This window comes from Panicum virgatum, chromosome 1N (genome assembly GCF_016808335.1).
Source record: "Panicum virgatum strain AP13 chromosome 1N, P.virgatum_v5, whole genome shotgun sequence".
Lineage (NCBI taxonomy): Eukaryota > Viridiplantae > Streptophyta > Magnoliopsida > Poales > Poaceae > Panicum > Panicum virgatum.
Window position 1 is genome coordinate 44,599,056 of NC_053145.1, and position 18,692 is coordinate 44,617,747.

General features: G+C 48.9%; 1 protein-coding gene, 2 long non-coding RNA genes and 1 pseudogene across 4 annotated transcripts; 2 read left to right on the forward strand and 2 right to left on the reverse strand.

The window, feature by feature from the left end:
• The first annotated feature begins 161 nt into the window (after positions 1-161).
• Positions 162-7,474, forward strand: LOC120656020 (annotated as a pseudogene).
• Positions 1,467-10,794, reverse strand: LOC120656022. Of its 2 annotated transcripts, XR_005667801.1 has the most exons (3): positions 10,598-10,794; positions 9,145-9,277; positions 1,467-1,686 (listed from the first exon to the last, which is right to left on the reverse strand). It is a non-coding gene; the product is annotated as an uncharacterized LOC120656022 (long non-coding RNA). The 2 variants fall into 2 exon arrangements; XR_005667800.1 differs by lacking the exon at positions 1,467-1,686 and having other exon boundaries at positions 8,935-9,277.
• A 2,414-nt stretch (positions 10,795-13,208) lies between these two features.
• LOC120653561 (ethylene-responsive transcription factor ERF115-like) lies at positions 13,209-13,730 on the reverse strand. Its single transcript, XM_039931279.1, has one exon. The coding sequence runs from the start codon at positions 13,728-13,730 to the stop codon at positions 13,209-13,211; it is 522 nt and encodes a 173-aa protein (XP_039787213.1).
• A 3,898-nt stretch (positions 13,731-17,628) lies between these two features.
• Positions 17,629-18,374, forward strand: LOC120654105. Its single transcript, XR_005666987.1, has 2 exons — positions 17,629-17,876; positions 18,083-18,374. It is a non-coding gene; the product is annotated as an uncharacterized LOC120654105 (long non-coding RNA).
• The last annotated feature ends 318 nt before the right edge of the window (positions 18,375-18,692 follow it).

The following is an 18,692-nucleotide window of genomic DNA, read 5'->3' on the forward strand; positions in this document are numbered from 1 at the left end:
AAGGCACGGAATTTTACCGGGCCGTGCCGTGCTGGGCCTAAGACCTGAAACCACGGCCCAGCACGGCCCAAAAGCACGTCAGGCCATCTTCGGGCCGTGCCAGCCCAAGCACAGCCCACAGATCATGAATACCACCATTTGAAAGGTTTTTTTCCCACAATGGCAAAAATTACAAAAAATTAACATTAGTGATCCTCCAGATCTGCAGCTGCCGGGCCGGCCCAGGCACGGCCCAGGACACCGTGCCGTGCCGGGCGGCACGATGGGCCGAAATCTCAGGCACGGCCCAGCCCGCCCTTCGTGTCGTGCCAGCACGGCCCAGTTGTTTTCGTGCTGGGCCGGGCTTCGTGCCCAGGTTTTCGGGCCGTGCTCGTGCCAGCCCATTAAGCACGGCCCAGATTTACAGCTCTAGTGATGGCCATCGTGTTCGCCAATAGTGACAACAGGCCGCCGGACTGGCAATCGTCGCGCTTCTTCTCATCAACTCCATCTCGTTTTGGGAAGAGAACAACGCCGGGAGCGCGGCCAAGGAGCTCAATGGCCAATGTCGCCCCTAGGACAAAGGTGCTCCGTGACGGCCGGTGGAGCGACGAGGACGCGGCGATCCTCGTCCTAGGGGACATCATAAGCATCAAGCTCGGCGACATCGTCCCGGCCGATGCACGGCTGCTGCATGCAGGGCGACCCACTCAAGATTGACCAGTCGGCTCTCACCGGCGAGTGCCTTCCGGTCACCAAGAACCCCGGCAACAATGTCTACTCGGGCTCCACATGCAAGCAGGGAGAGATCGAGGCCGTTGTGATTGCCACAGGTGTGCACACTTTTTTCGGCAAGGCCGCACATCTAGTCGACAGCACCAACCAGGTCGGCCACTTCCAGAAGGTGCTGCAGGCCATTGGTAACTTTTGTATCGCCTCGATCGCCATCGGCATCCTCATCGAGGTCATTGTCATGTACCCGGTCCAGCACCGCCGGTACCCCGATGGCATTGACAACCTCCTCGATCGTGCTTCTGATCGGTGGCATCCCCATCGCCATGCCCACTGTGCTTTCAGTCACGATGGCCATTGGCTCGCACCGGCTGTCTAAACAGGGCGCCATCACCAAGCGCATGACGGCCATCGAGGAGATGGTGTACTCTGCAGCGACAAGACCGGCACGCTCACCCTCAACAAGCTCAGCGTCGACCGCAGCCTGGTCGAGATCTTTGCTGCGGGCGTTGAGAAGGACGACGTTGTCTTGTTCGCAGCTAGGGCATCTAGGCTAGAGAACCAAGACGCCATCGACGCCGCCATGGTCGGTATGCTGGATGATCCCAAAGAGGCCAGGGAGGGTATCGAGGAGGTGCACTTGTTCCCCTTTAACCCTGTTGACAAGCGCACAGCCCTCACGTACATTGACCTTGCGGATGGTAGCTGGCACCGTGTCAGCAAGGGCGCTCCTGAGCAGGTAGATTCATCATTGTCTTATTTTCCACTGGAAATTAATGGCTTTTTTTTCCTGCACACATCACACACGTTTCTGGTACTAACCATGGCATGCATATGAATGTAGATCTTGGACCTCTGCAACTGTGGAGATAATGTCAGGAACTTGGTTCACACCGTGATAGACAAGTACGCCGAGCGTGGCCTTCGATCCCTTGCAGTTGCAAGACAGGCATGATTTTACTTTATTCTGAACACCTGGATATGTTAGAATTAATAAGTGGTACATTTTCACATAATAAGAAATATTAATAGAATAGATCAATAGTTTGTTACAAGGAAATGGGAATACGGTAAGATTTATTTAGTTTTAGGATATTGATTAGTAGAGCAACTGTCCTAAAACATTAAAAACATGAAAACCAAGTAGGCCAGCTTTAAAAGACCAAGCATCTGTGTAAAAGACGGATCAAGAAGATCATAAATATTGTGAAGTGTTTGGATTAGTTTCTCTATTGTTAACTGTTTTTCTCCATCACATACGGGAAACCAATCTGGTACATAGGGCCTTTAGAATTATCTGTCTTTTAGCTTATAATTTATTTGTACTCTTTTTGTATTGTAAAAATTATTAATTTTGCATATTGCTTATGATTTTTGTGGTCATATGAGTTTTGCTTCTGTTTGTTAATAATTGTCATGCTTTACTACAGGAAGTGCCAGAGAAGAGCAAAGAAAGCCCTGGAGAGCCTTGGGAGTTTGTTGGCCTGCTCCCTCTGCTTGACCCACCCCGGTCAGACTGTGCTGACACTATCAATCATGCACTCAACCTTGGGGTCAATGTGAGGATGATTACTGGTACAATCCTGTGTTTCCTCATCTATCCACTATTTTGCGCTACATATCTGAGAAATTGTTCAAGCTGAAGTTACTGTGACATCCTTGAAAGTGATCGGGTGCTCTAGCCTAAGAGGGGGAGGGGGTGAATTAGGCACTAATAAAAACTTAGACCTATGGCTCCAACTAGTTTGCACAAAACTTAAACTAAAACATGCTATCAATATGTGCAACTAGGTTGTTCTAGTATAAAACCCCTATCCCAAAAGAGTTTAGCAACCTATAGCCTTTCCTACCAAGAAACTATTCTATGAAAGTAAATACATACAAATTACTAGAAAGAAATGCGGAAGCTTAAAGAGCGGGATAGGAGATAGCAAACTCTTGACGCGGGTGTTTATCCCGTGGTTCGGTTAGCCACAAAGGCACACCTACATCCACGTTGTTGTAGCACTCACTAAGAGTATTGCTACTCGGCCACCAAGTCTCTTCCGTGAACACAATCACGGTCACCTTGGCCCCGGGTTCCACTAAGGAGCTTCTCCACAAAGGATGGGGGTCTCCACGTCCCCCGCACAAAGGTGTCGTCGCCGCTCCACACCAAGTCGGAGGGTCGATGACGTTGCCGGCGAGCTTCACGCTCCAAGGTGCCGGCGCACCAAGCTCTTGTTTTGGTTCGCTAAAGAACCACAGCACAAAGGCTTAAGGCCTTGCAATCTCACTCACTAAGAGCTAATCCTTTACACAACACTCTCAAAGTGTGCTAAGGGCTAAGGATATGATCTTGATGCTTTTGTATGGCTTGGAGATGTTCTTGGGTGTGTGTGGGATGTCCAGCAACTCCAGCAATCTTCAAATGGCCGGGGTGAGGCATATATATAGGCCACCATGTCTTGTAGCCGTTGCTCCAACGGTTAGCTGAAAATCTGCGTACCACCGGAAGAACCGATGCCTCTTGGCGGGGTAGCGTCGGTTCATCCGGTCACTCATAACACGAAGTAGCCGTTGGACTCCTGTCGGCTGACGCAGAGACCACCGGTTGAACCGATGCTTTGCACCGATGCCTCACCGGTTCAACCGGTGCTGAAGGAATCTTCTCCTGGACGCTGACGTCATTACACCGGTGGTATGCACCGATGCCCCGTCGGTTGAACCGGTGCTGAAGAAACTTCTTCTGGGCTCTTGACATCGTCTCTGGAACATAGGACGGCCAATGCACCGATGCCCTTTCTTGGACCGTCGGTTCAACCGGTGCCTATAGGCTGACTTGGCTTCGATTTCCTCCTGTACCAAACATCGTAGCGTCGGTTCTTCCGACAAGCGTCGGATGCACCGGTGCCCCTGGCGTCGGTTCTTCCGGTGCTCCTGATCCGAAGAGCTTTCAGGGCGCTGCCCTGAGACCCGCGAGGGGCGGCTCCCCCTCGACCCCCGTCCGCTAACCGGGTAGCGGAACCCCCGTAGGGGCTGCCCTTCGGGCCTTGCTATGCCTATTTTCTCTTTCTCTTTGTCATCACTTGAACCTAAAAGCCTGAGAATGATCATCTTAACAATCATATTAGTCCAAGTGTTGTGTTGTCATTCGATCACTAAAATCACTCGAAATGGCATAAATGGTGCCATGTTCGTTACAATCCTACAGGTGATCAGCTTGCCATTGCAAAGGAGACCGGGAGACGGCTAGGGATGGGCACTAACATGTACCCACCATCAGCTCTGCTTGGGCAGAACAAAGATGAGGCCACTGCTTCAATCCCAGTGGATGAATTGATCGAGAAGGCTGACGGCTTTGCCGGTGTCTTCCCTTGTGAGCAAGCACATACAAATTGCAACGGCCGCGGTATTTGGGTTGATGTGAACATACAGACTAACGTTGCTGCATTCTTATGCAGAGCACAAGTATGAGATTGTCAAGAAGCTGCAGGAGATGAAACGCATATGTGGAATGACGGGAGACGGTGTGAATGATGCACCTGCACTGAAGAAGGCAGATATCAGAATTGCTGTAGCTGGAGCTACTGATGCAGCAAGAAGTGCCTCTGACATTGTGCTTACCCTAGACGGACTCTGTGTCATCATCAGTGCCGTGGTTACAAGTCGAGCCATCTTCCAGAGGATGAAGAATTACACTGTAAGAATTTAATGCATTACTGCCATGCGTGTAGGAACATGGCTGTTATTTTTTTTTAAAAAAAACTCTTTTCAACAACAATGATTGCTAATATATTTATGCTGTTGTTATTTCTCCCTATTTATGCTGTTGCTATTTCTCCATCAGATATACGCAGTGTCGATCACAATTCGTATTGTGGTAAGTTATTTTCCTAGGACGTACAAAGATCTATCAACAACTCCATTATTTTATTGAGAAAAAAAAACTTTTTTGTTGTCTTGCAGCTTGGATTCATGCTGATTGTGCTGATATGGAAATTTGATTTCTCACCATTCATGATCTTGGTCATTGCGATTCTGAACGATGGTATGACAGGGATAATTGCATATTCAGTATCTTGCTTCAATGCCTCCAGTACTGAATTTATTGTTATTGTATAATTTTAGGCACAATCATGACGATCGCAAAGGACAGAGTAAAACCATCCCCACACCCTGACAGCTGGAAGCTGAATGAGATATTTGCCACCGGCATTGTGTATGGAACCTACTTGGCCGTCATGACTGTTATCTTCTTCTGGGCCATAAGGAGCACTGACTTCTTCTCGGTAAGCACCCTTTTATGAACAGCCTATCCAGATCAAGCATGTAAAACACAAAGGTTTACAGTCAACCTTGTCTTGTCTCAACTGCAGAATACGTTCCACATGCGGTCACTTAGGGGCAGCGACGACGAGATGATTCTGCTCTGTACCTTCAAGTGAGCATCATCAGCCAGGCCCTCATCTTTGTGACGCGGTCACGCAGTTGGTGCTTCATCGATCGCCCCGGTTACATGTTGTGCGCAGCGTTCATCATCGCACAGAATGTAAGCGCGCCAGACCCCTCCACTCCAGCTACTTAAGCATGTGGAACCGTTCTAATCCTGACCCAAAACCTATTGCATGTTTTCAGGTTGCCACTGTCATTGCAGTGTATGCGAACTTCGAATTTGCGAAGATTCAAGGCATTGGATGGGGGTGGGCCGGGGTCATCTGGCTCTACAGCTTCGTCAACTTCGTGCCTCTGGACCTGTTCAACTTCGCCATCCGCTACGTGCTGAGCGGCAAGGCCTGGAACATTGTCCAAAACAAGGTAGAAGAGCTTTTTTCAGTCAGTGTTGCTTATATACAGTCTGTGCGTTCGGTGCTTCGATTCATTATTTTTAAGTCAAGAGCATAGTCACAAAGTTCCTGGGTCGACCGGGTCGAGGAACGGGGTCGAGGGTCGTCACTTTATAAAATTATGGTACGAAGGGGTATACATCTATGGAACGATAAATTATTATGTGGGACGCGACCCTGATTCATCGGGGTCGATATCTTCGGGTCGATAAAGACAAAAACTATATATATGCTACTAATGAAGAAACTAATCTGCACAAGCATATAAGAAACATATAAAAGAGTACATTTAGACCATGCTACACGTACTCAGCTCATTGTCTAACAAAAACCACACCAATCCACTGTCCTTAACCTCCTTATCCCAATTAAATCTGCTAGCAATGGGGCTGCGACCCCTTTCAAACCGGGACATGATCCGACCTTGAATGGGACACTGACCCTTTTCGACCCCGACCCTCGAATCGGAACGACGTTCCCGGGTCGAGGGACGAGGCATCGACCCCGAATCCTGTGACTATGGTCAAGAGTGTTGCTTATATACAGTCTGATGCGTTGGCTCCTGTGTTCTTTTTGTTTCTCACAGACGGCCTTCCCCACGAAGAAGAACTACAGCAGGATGGAGCGCGAGGCGCAGTGGGCGGCAGCCCAGCGCCGCTTGCACGGCCTCCCGGTGCCAGAGTCCGGCGGCAGGGGCAGCAGCTACGCCGCTGCAGGGGCGGATAGGGGGGGGGGCGGACAGGGGCCTGGCCCCCTAATGCTCCCGTAGCTCCATTAGCCGAAGGTGAAACTCACACAGTGATGACCTGCGGTAAAACTATTGGCCCTCCTTAATTACTGCTTCCCCCAATGATCAAATCCCGGCTTTGCCCCTGCGCCGCTGAGCTCTCAGAGATCGTCGAGCAGGCCAGGCATCGAGCTGAAATCGCGAGGTACCGTGAGCAGAGCACGCTGAGGGGCCACCTGGAGTTGTCGGGGAAGCTCAGGGGCATCGACCTTGATGCCGTCAAGTCGCTGTACTACACCGTGTAACAGCTGGGCGGCCAGAGGCGGAGCTTCCCGTACCGCAGGGTGGGGCAGCTGCCCCACCTACCGCCGGAGTAGCTTAGCAAGACCCCCTTCTTCCAGGGAGACCCCCTTCTTCCAGGGAGCCAGCGAGCCACAGAGGAGCGGTGCCTCGGCGGCCGGCGGCAGCGTTCGTTGCCTGCAGTTGCAGAGAGGCAGTCTTGAGGTGAGAAAAAGGCCCAATAAGCCCATTAGGCGTTTAGCTGGCCCAAGTGCCCCATTCCCAACCCTGCTCACTCCTCACGGACAGGATCCCCTGCTCACTGGCCGCCGCCCCCATCCTCAATCCGCGCCGTCGCCGCTGCTGGCAAACTGGCCGCCGCCCGCCGCCTCCCGCCTCTGTGCTCCAGCAGTCCGGCTCTGCTGCTCGCCTGCTGGCTGCTGCGGTGGTCTGCTGCCTGCAGCCGCCCCGCCTCCCCGGCCGGCGGCCGCGGCCTGCGGCCAGGCGGCCGGACGCCCAGATCGCCAGGCGCCAGACGGCCAGAGGCGGCCCGAGCCGGCGAGCCCCCGAGCTAGCAGCCCCGTGACGGCGAGGCTTGAGCTTCGCGACCGTGGGCCCGCGGCACGCCGGCACCGACGGACCGACCCAAGCGCCGGTGGGCGCTGCTCTCTGCTGCTGCCTGGTGCGGTGCTGCCTTCTCAGCTGATTTGTTCACGCAAGTTGATGGAAACTGGAGTACATTACAATTCACAATTTCATATATTATACACCAAGTTAACTGATTTGTTCTTCAAATTTACAGGTTTTTTAGCTCTTGAAATATTAGATTTTGGTCTTTAAATTGGATATTTTTTCTTGTTTGATTGGTCTTTGTTAAATTAATGGACAATTATCTTCAAATAAGAGGTACGATCATCAATTATTGTTTAAATTTGATATAGATTAGCTATTGTTGTGCGTCCTCATGATATCATTAAAAAATTATATTTGCAATGTACCACACCTAAATTTTTATCCTAGCTCTGCCACTGTGGGCGGCTGTGATCGATCAGCTGGGCGGCTGTGATCGATTGGGCTGGCGTGGCTTTGTACTTCGCTGCGCATTTTTAGGAGCAGTACAAGTGCACGTCCTCGTCTCCTAGAAGTGTTAGCCTTAGGTTTTCCTACTAGTTTGCTTGCTAAACATAATTTTTTGGCCTCCCTGAATTTGTCTTAAAGTGTGTCGTCTTGCAACAGTTTACTTCTTGTTTGTTTGTGAACCCAAAATCTGAGGTTATTTCGTCTCTTCTGATCTTCTGATCTGTTGATATTTATTTGCTTTGGATGAATAATTTTTCTTATCGATATCCCATTTACAAATCTGAGCGGGATTGCGTTTGGATGACTATCTACCACCCTGCGCTGCAGCACGCCTGAATTGCGGCGAGCAGAGCTGTTTGCCGCAGCTGTGGATCAGCATCCAAAGTATTGTCCGTTAAAAACTGTTATATACGAATTTTATAAGTCTGTTACACTATCCTCCGTAAAAGAATGCTATACAAATTTTAAAATCTGATAACTTAGGAGGTTATATTAGGGTCTACCTTTAGGAATCTTCGGGATTAACTAGAAAAGCCTCGCGGCGTTGCCGCGTCTGGCCAGTTGTGTCGTAGATGGCCGTCACCATGTGAGTCAGATGTGTTGTGCCTTTTCCAAACTTGGGCTATGAATTCGGCCACTTCGCTCGAATTTTGTTGGCATCAGTTGTATTGCTGACCTGGATCATTCTTGACTATGCCCCAAAACATTTTTTCGCGACCGTGCCAAGCACGTTTTTCATTAAGAGGAGAAGAAGTTTTTACACATGGCGACAATCAAACCCACCTAGGTGAGCTTGATCACGGCTGAACTGAAACTATGCCCCAAAACATGTCGAGAGTTCCGCTTAAAATTGAAGAGTGCCAAATTATGTTTTTTAAAACACCATGTGAGGGTAAGCAATCTATTTTTCTTCTATATTGATTTATAATGTAACCATTTTTTATGAAACTAAAAAGAAAAATGTATCACGTCTAATAGGAGAGGTTATGTTGATATCATGAATCGATAGTCCAAATATATATAGCTGAAAAATGATTTCATGTGAAGAAAAGGTAAAAAAAAATATTCTGAACACTGTATTGCATTAGCCTAAATAAGTATATCAAAGTTACTTGATAATGCCTTTTAACAAAAAAAAAATTCGGAGCAGGCGAGATAGAGATACATGGAATGAAATTCGAAACATATCAAATTATTTATTGTGAACGGTTTTTTATAGTCAATATTATGAACTGGATTCACTTGAACATTCCTTGTAAATATAAAGCTGTAGATGCATTCACCAGAGTGATATAGAGAAAATTCTAAGTGAAGATTAATTTTTCATTGACTATTGATTAAATAAACCTCATATGTGACTTGAATGACACTAAATCCACCAAAACACAGGCTATTTCGGTTTCTATTGTACAAATTATCACATCTGAATGATGAATCGCAAAGGCTATGTGTAAAAATGTCACTCAAAAAATAGCCACACAACAATAACAATGGAGGAAGATTAGGACTGAGAGCATATACCAGCTTGAGTTGCGATGCCTGCAGTAATCTTGATTGAGGTGACCTTTGATAGGCTGGAGAAGCATAGGTGCTCGGTGGGGCACATGTTGACTGGATGGGCGATGCTGGAGGCGAGACCGCTGCATCCTGTGCCCTGCACAGAGCAACCCCCACTTAGCCACTCAGATCGAGAAGCCTGGCAGTCAAGAGGGCTTTTGATTCATGAACATAATTTCGCTATATACTATGATAGTGATGACACAATGGAAAATGGGTTTATTCTGAGCAACACGTCAGGTTAGACTTCGATCAAATGCCATTCATTAGTCAGTAGGTAATTACTTTCTTGTGAGGCAAATCCCAAATTACTGATGTAGACTCTTAAGCAATACATCCAATGCAAGGTAATCTGAAGTTTCGAGGTCCACCGTGAAAGAAGAACTGAATTTCAAAATCATGACATATCATTTTAGAAGTGTCCAATCGACACCAAACCCTGGCCCAATTGTCTTGCAACTTGGTACCACTGATATCATGGAAAAAGGAAGCCATCATTGCTGAAGGCTCAACACAATCATATGAAGAGTCATAGTCCATCATTGAGTTGATCAGCAATTGAAATTCCTATAATTGCAGGTCATACCAAGAATTGTGGAATGAATAGCCAATAAAGGAAAATTGAATGAATACAAACTACAAATCTGAAGAATTATAAGCTTGTAGCCTTCCCAATTATGTACGAAGATCACTTTATGTTGAGACGGATGCTTGTTTTCTGAATAAACCAAATGAATAAATTTAACAGATAGAAGTTGCAATAATATAGGAAAATAAATGGCAATCAATCATCTTGTAACGATAACCATATAATGCCCATGCAACTGAAGCTATATATGTATATATATGTTCTGTTGTAGTACTATAGGCATAAATTATTGGAGAAGGGAGGTTGCTAGTGGCTGCGCTTGGCCATGCACTGCAGCAGGACACCGACAGCAGAGCAAAGTTTTCTTCAAAAGCATGTAGGATTAGGCTCACCTCACCACACATCCCCCGTTGTGGATTGAATGAGGGACTGATTGGGGAACAAAGAAGCAGCAGGCTGCTTCAACAGCAGTGGCATTATATCGAGCACCTTACATGTGGCTAGCTCTTGAATGTCGTGTTCATTTTGGTGATGTGTGCTGTTCCTAGAGGTCGCCGCTGCAAGGGAGGAGCCTGGCGCGGACAAGACCGCCGCCGCACCTCCTGGCCGCGGCGTCCCCGGTGCGACATGGGCGCAGTCATCGCAGGCTCGCAGCACGCCATAGCGGCGGACACGGCTCTAGGCCTGGAGTTTCGCCGGCTGGCAAAGCCATCATGCTTGTGGCTGCTACGGCCGAACGCGAGTGCCCGACGAGCACAACAGCTTTGCGGCGTGCCTCTGGCTCTATTTGTGGGACCAATCGTAAGGAAGAAAGGCCAGGAAGGGTACCTAACCGGACCGCGATGGCGGCGGACATGGCGACGTGCACCCGGAGGCCGGAGCCACACTGGCGGCTGTCAGTCCCGCACTCCCAGCGGACGGGCGTGATCGTGGTAGACGAGCTCCCAGCCCCCAGATGAGGAGGGGCGCTGGAGAGCCCGCAGCGCGGATGCGCGCGTTCGTTGTCGCTCTCGCCGTCAGAACGGTCAGAGCGGTTCGCCATGGATTCCTACGAGGTGGAGTTTCATAGAAAGGAAATTTTACGCACTATACCCCTACCTGGCGCGCCAGCTGATGGTGTATGATTACCGCTAGCAGGGATTACTGTTAACCCTCGTTTAGAGATTCGGCTAGGGGTATAAACCGCGCAAGGATTTCCCCTAAGGAAGCGGATTGAGACGATGGATTTAGACAGGTTCAGACCATCCGGAGGCGTAATACCCTATGTCCTGTGTGTGTATGGATTGGTTCTTTGGTGATCCCGAGTTGGAAAGCCCAAGCCCGGAACCAATGAGCTAGTTAGGTCCCGAAAAGATCGGTCCCCCTTATATGTCATGAGATCTTTTTATTTATAGACTACATCTGCCTTCTCTGTTGCTCTCTAACTAATGTGAACCCACCAGTTGCATGGTGGCGCCGTCTTCCAGACTGTCCTGCCCCTGTCAGGCAGGTAGGCGTCTTGTTGAGCCCGTTGTAGCAGCCACCTGGGGCCCACCGGCCTCAGAGCCGTCCGGGGTTACTTCAGAAGAGCCCGGGGTGGCCGTAGACACTGGACAGTGGACCCTTCATTCTGAGGCACTCCGGGGCCTTCTGTTTGATCCAAGCGTTCCGGGACGTCCCTGAGGGCGCGAGTATGGCCACGTGGTGGCCTCCGGGGTCGTCCGGTGGACCCTCCTGGCCCGCGGCGACCCCGGTCAACCCCGAGGCTTCGTCCGGGGTGACCTCGGCCTTTACCGCGACGGGGGCGCGGTAAATGGAGGTGGGTCCCAACCACTGTCCATCTTCAAGTCGATGGGACGGGCAGCACATGGATAAGCTGTCCACCGCCTATCATCTTATCTTCTGAGCACACGGCATCCCTGTAATCATGATGCTCTTACGGAGAAGCCGCACACTCCCTCGAGCTCTGTATAGAGTCCCGTGGCGAGGCACCTTAACCTCCTGGTAAAGATCTTTTTTACCAGGTGGGTGTCTTCGAGGGGAAGGAAACATCCCCCCCGGTTTAGCGCGCCGGGCCAGGCCCGGCCCGCTCTCGGTGGGTGCCCACACCCTGTGTGCATGTTCGCGGGGCCCACGACCGTGTTCAGCTGACGTCTCCGGTTGACGCGGCCGGCGGGCCCCGCCCTCCTTAATCGTGCATGTGTCCGGGGTTATGGGGACCCGTTTCCATTACGCTGACAATATTCATTTCAAAATTATCTCTATTTTTAAATGACCAATGTTATTGTTTTGCATTACTAAGAAATATAAAGACAAGTTTGATTTAGATACTTTAGTTTGTCTATTTATTGATGAATATTTGAATATTTTTTATTTCTCGGTAGATGTTCATATATTTACTAAAGTATATATTTGTTTATGTTTTTATTGTTCGTATATCTAATTAATGAAATATTTATTGGTAAATGTGCTATTTTACATGAGTTCTCTTTGTGGACATGTGTTATATACTCATACTTTAATCACTACTTACATAATAACTTTGTTGTTATAAGATACATGCTAGCTTTGGAGAGCTATGTCGAAAAATGTTGAGAAAAGTATTAAGCTTTTAGAATGTTGTAATTGAGTTTAAAAACAGATTATAATTTTTAAATGCTGCGAAAGTTAAGCATCAATGTTGCAAACTTTATTTCTACATATTATCATTCTCAGTGGATATTGTAGTAAACATAATGTCATATTGTGGTGGGAATTTTCTATCATAAATTCAGAGACAATGCCATTTTTATAAATATTGTCAATTTTGTAAATGATTATTTCTAATACTGTATCAGTTAAGTTTAAATATTGCGACAGAGCATCTGAAGGGAGGTTTCGCATCAGACTTCCAGGCACTAGTAGTTCTGTTAATTTAAGGAGGTGTAGAGAGAGAGAGAGAGAGAATACATGGCTAACATTACTAATCTGTCACAAGTATTAGTTTGAGGAGCTGGAGGGCCAAATTGCGAAATTAACGTTGCTAAGCCCTTCGGCCTACTCCTTCAATCCCTAGCGCCGCGCCTTTCCCATGACTCAGCTGGTCGGCAGTCCAACAGGGTGGCACAATATAATGAATCTCCACTCCTAATCGTCGTCTTGGACTGTGTTGTAGATAAATAGATAATGTTGCAGCAAAGAGGGTATGTGCTGCTAGCGGCTAGCGCCACCCGTTGGGCTGCTATACCTTGTTTGCCCAATTTGTCAATTGGCTGTGTCATAAAAATGATCAAGTTAGAGGTTCAAGTGTTGCGGATAGGCATAGATCGTAGTACAGAGCAAGCAAGGTATAGCAGCCCAACGGGTGCCTTTACAGAGCTGAACCAAAACAAATTCTATCCTGTTTGCGCTGTTTGTGTTAGAACCAACCAAACACTACCTATGCCTCGCCCATCCCACAGCAGGATGTAGAGAGTGATTTCTACGAGTACCTCGCGCTGTTGCGTTTGTCCATACCCATTCCCGCGTTTTCCGCTCCACTGCTCCCTGTTCCATGGCTCCCACGAACCAGAGTAGCGTTGACGTTGACAGGAGCAATCGAGCATGTTGTCATGGGCAACGGCGACGAGGTTCCGATGTTCCAAGAACCCAAGAACCGACCATTGTCACCGCCGCCCATGAACCCACCCGTCGCGTCCCTCCGGCTCAACATCTCCGGGCACGGCGAGCGGTCAATGGTGCGATTCCAGCCGGAGATGGGCCGCCGAGAGCCCACAGGGGCAGGCCGGTGCCGGAGCGACGACGCGTCCTCCGGGAAATTGAGCTTGGCGCGGCTCCCGCGGAGGCGGAGCGCCGCGGCGTCGAAGGCGCGCGCCGCGTCCTCGGGGGTAACGAACGTGCCGAGCCAGACGCGCGCCGCCTTCTGGGGGTCCCGGATCTCCGCCGCCCACTTGCCCCACGGCCGACGCCTCACCCCGCGGAAGCTACGCGGCGGCGGCGCCATCCCCTGCTCTGCTCCTTGCCGCCACGTCGACGCCATTGGAGCCTGTGCTGGCGACGGCACCAAGCACTGCGCAGGTGCAGAGCGATCCTGCGGTACTGCAGAGCCTGAACGCAACTAGCAACCACATGAGCATCCATTCGGCGAAACGACCGGTAGTGCAGGGGAGCGAACAGAAGTACCCGAAACAATGTGCGCCGACGCCGCCCCCGCCCCTTGACACGCCGCTGGCCCGACGTCCCCATGATGGCTGCCCAGTGCCGCCGGCGGCCACGGCGGCACGACAGGAGACGGCGCGGGGGATCCCGTCGGTCGTGGCGTCGTCAGCGTGGCGCCGCGGCCGCCGGCAACGACCTGAGCCAGGGCGGCCACGATGGCCGCCGCCTCCGTGGCCTCGCGTGACGGCGGCGTCGGAACCGTGGAAGGAGGAGGTGGCCGCATCAGTTGTTGGTGTCACTGCCGGTGATCGTCCCGTATGAAAAGGCTGTGGATCAGATGTGGCAGTATTTATAGTTCACACTCATCCGGCTAATGCTAGCTTTGGCGCAAGTGGCATGTTCGGAAGCGAGCAATACACAAAGAAAGTGGGAAATGTCTGCGCACACGGTCCCCAAGACTGGAAAAAGTTGGATCCAGAGATTCTAGAACCTGGGAAACATTTTTCCACACGGGGAGGGAGTACTTGGGAAGATCTTCAGATAACGCTGTTAGATTTCAAAGCACGTTGTTTTGCATAATAATACCGTAAGATGGTTTTAAAAACAAACAATAGGGATAATACTTTCAATATTAACTGTTTGGTCAGAAATAACTTTTGATGTAGTACTTTTAATAAAAAAAAGTACAACTAAAACTCGGTATGGTTATTGTTTGAAATAAATATACTATGTAGAATCAATCATAATGAACTGCTGTAACAATACAACGGAATGCTGATATATAATGTGGTTAAACAAGATCCAACTAGCAATAGTAAGTTAGTAACATAATACAATGATGGATAGGAAGTAATTAAGTCGTGTTAATTCCAAATGTAGAGTAACAGTGTATATAGTAAAATGATGATGACATATGACCTGATTAAGTAACTGTGAACTCTATATATGAACATGTAGATAAAAAAAACAAATACAATAGCAGAACTTACATGATGAAATAATGCTATATGCAGTTGATTCATGATGAAATAGCAAAAATGAGTGTTTATCTATGAGTTTGTAGTGAGGTATAAAAAGAATTCCTAAAACATTCATACTCATTCAATCTTTGAAGAATTTTTATATGAAGGTTGTAGCTACATCCAGTCGATGTTTACAACTTTAAATTGACAATATTTTAAAATAAAAGTCATTTGGATGCCTAAGTAATCATTCAAAGCGTCGTTCGACTAAAAAATAATAATCTTATTGCTATAAAAATGACATCATACTAGCTCGGCCGTTAGTATCCATTTCTTTAATGATCCTAAAGAACATATCTCTGTTGTCCAATTTTTCACGGCTAGGAATCCATCTGATGGCTATTTACCAGCCATCCATTTTTTTTGCGGCTAAAAGTTTGGATGGATGGATGGATGGATGGATATAGAAATGCAAAGTACATGAAAGAAACCAGCGTGTAGGCTCGAGCTCTAGAGACTGAGTCAGCAAGTCTAGAGTGGCAAGGTGGACACCGGCTGTGCAGTTGACGGCGTTCGTCCTGCTGCAGCAGCGCCGAATGTTCTAGAAAGCTATGATATTCAAAGATCCTTAGAACCTTCTGAAGCATCTACCAGAAGGTTTTCTTTAGAAATTTTCTTGCATGTCTTGGTTCATTTTCCCGTAAGGGAAATGGAAGACTGCCCAGGGACGGAGTACACGTTATCCTCCGCGCCGTTCCTTGGAAATATTGCGCCGACACGTGCAATCATCATTCGTCAGTCGCCACTAGTGGACAAGTAGCTGCCGCAAGCTCGGCTCGCCATTTTGTTATGGCTACACACGATTTGATAGATTGAGGTTTCTAGACTAGAACTCCACCATTAATATACAGTTAGTATACTCCTTTGGAATTCTAACTATTCTATCAAGTGTCAATCTATCTCAACTTTAATTATATATATAAATTAATATGATACAAAATGATTATAATTAGGTTAACCATGAAAATTTGATATATAAGTATTTGGAGTCTTAAAGTTAATAATATTTTTTATAAACTTAGTCATAAAGTTTGACTAGAATTGCATTCTTTTTGGAACAAATATAATATTTAAAACAAGCATAGTTTGATAAAATTTGTAAAAAAATTAAAAGTGCCTATTATTCTGAAACGAGAGGAAAGTGGTTCCCACCCGTTTCCATTTATTGAGAATTTTTGGCACAACAAGAACCAGAATCATTTTATTTCATCAAGTGCCAAAACACCCTTGAGTAAAAAATGTGAGGATACTAAAGTCAACAAATGGCACATTGTCTACTACTCCTGTTTTTATTTACGAGCCTGATTGGTTGGCTTCCAATTTTTACAATGAAAAAAATCATACATGGGAAGCCAACATATTGGCATGCTAAAATTAGGATATGCAAATGTATGGGTAAAAAGTTTAGGTACTCATTTGGTTTAGTGCCAAAATATAACAATTTCCGCCTTTCCGTTTGTAAGGTTTAAGAAGTTTATGGAAACTTGCCATGGTTTTGGTCACAAATATTGCAAGGACAATTTTTAGACATGAACCAAGTGGTGGTCAAAATTTATTGGCATGCTTTGATTTTGGCATGGCAACAATTGGAAGCCAACTAATCAAGCTCCACATGTCGTAATAGGTTTATCCTAAATCAAACTTGGCCAACTTTGATCAAATTTATAGAAAATAATAAAAATAGTAATATTTAAAATACTAAATTTTCTTCATTGGATCCGCTATGAAATATATGCTGATAGTGCATAAGTTGGGTAGTATAATTGTTGCTAATTTTTCTATGGACTTAATCAAAATTAGCAAAATTTGACATAGGACAAACCTAATACAACATGTAAATAAAAAAAGAAGGTAGTACTCAATACATAGACACATTAATTAAACATGCAAGACATTAAACTGTGACTTTGTTTTATTTATTTGGGAGCCTAGTTACCACCACATGTGCTGTAATGTGGTTAACTTATTGATAATCTTAAATATTTTTGGTTTTTGCACTATACTTGTAAATAGTGAAATAAGTAATGTTGGTCAAAAGCTATGTAATTACTACTTTAATTCATTAACGAATTCGGGTTGAAAGGAAGGGGCATTCGATGTCCAAACAACCGGAGGGGATGAATTAGGATCAGTAATCACAAAAACCAACGCCTCGCTCCAGGCCCCCGAGTCGCTCCCCCGCGCGGGAGACTCGGGCGGCGGCCAACCCTAGCGGCTGCCGCCGTCCACCCCACGCCCACACGGTTGTGCCGCCGCTGGAGCAAGCTGCAGGAAGCCCTCGCGGCTTGCTAGGAAGGCGGCTGCGAGGCCTTTCAATGGTTTTTGAGCTGCTCGTGTCCGGATCTGCACGGAGGACAGATGCGGCGGTCATGGCGGCGCCATTGCTGGGCGCGAAGGAGCTGGCGCGCGTGGCGGGAGCTCCAGCTGCTGGGTGACCGCGGCGCGCCCCGGTGGCGGGCGGACGCTGGTGGCGGCCGGCGTGGCCGGTCTTGGGGCCCTAGCGGTTGGGCATTGGGGGCGGCCGGCGTGAAAAGATCCGGGGCCCTGGCGTCTGGATCCGGTTGCGGCGGGTCTGCATGGCGGCGGCGGGCGGCTGGAGCGTTCGTGGCGGTCACCTCGGCGAGGACGAGGGCGGCGGCGGTCCGGCATCGGTGCGGGCGACGTCCCGCGGCCGTCGCAGAGACACGGCGCGACGGCGCCGCCGGCGGTCGTCCACGGCTACAAGGAGGCAGAGGGGCAGCGGTGTGCGACGTCCGACGTGGCTGGCCGACGGTGGGCGCGGTGTCGGCTGCCTGTGGGCTGCGGGAGCGGAGGCGAGCGGGGCAGTGAGCGGGAGCAGGCCACTTCGGCTCCCAGGCTGCGGCGATGCTCGGCGATGCTGTGTTTGGTGCTGCTAGCGGCGAGCAAAGCGTAGGTGGATTTACAGCGGCTTGGCGTGTGGAGGCGCAGTGGTGGTGTCGTCCTGGAAGGTCGTGGCTTTGGTGCCGGTGTCGGCTGCCTGTGGTCTGCGAGAGCGGAGGCGAGCGGGGCAGTGAGCGGGAGCAGGCCATTTTGGCTCCCAGGCTGCGGCGATGCTCGGCGATGCTGTGTTTGGTGCTGCTAGCGGCGAGCAAAGCGTAGGTGGATTTACAGCGGCTTGGCGTGTGGAGGCGCAGTGGTGGTGTCGTCTTGGAAGGTCGTGGCTTTGGTGCCGGATCGCCGCATCGTGCACGTGCAGCTTGAGGTTCGGATGCTCCGGGTGAAAGCCCTTGCCGGCATTGCTGGCTGGATGACGGCGGCGTCCTTGACGTCGTTTCCCCGTTGGGGGCGTCATTTCTAGAGCTACAACTCTGCTGCACAAGGTTCTTTGGGTGAGAACCCTGTCCTCTGGACGAGCGACGGCGGCGATGTTATCGTCGTGCCCTTCTTGGAGGCGTCGTCTCTTAAGACCTTGCTCGGTTTGAGGCATTGCTGGTCCTTTGTCCATACTTCTACCGGGTCGATATTTCCGCCGCGTGGCAAGCTAGAAGGGTGTCGCCGAGCCCACGCGGAGGCGATTGTTGTCTTGGTGGCGGCTTGGGGTTGTCGCTTCGTTGCCGGTTGTCTGCTTGCAACGGACCGCGGCGGCTGGCGTTGCTTCGCAACAGTCATTGCGGTGTGGGACTGCGTTGAAGGACGGCACTTGCGGCAAAGGCTTCGTGGGACAACTAGGCTTGCAGCGGATTGCACAGCATGGCTGGGGCCACCCGGTGCGGTACCACGTTGGAAGACGGCGCAAGTGAATTTTTTGTCTTGCTGCTGTGGCT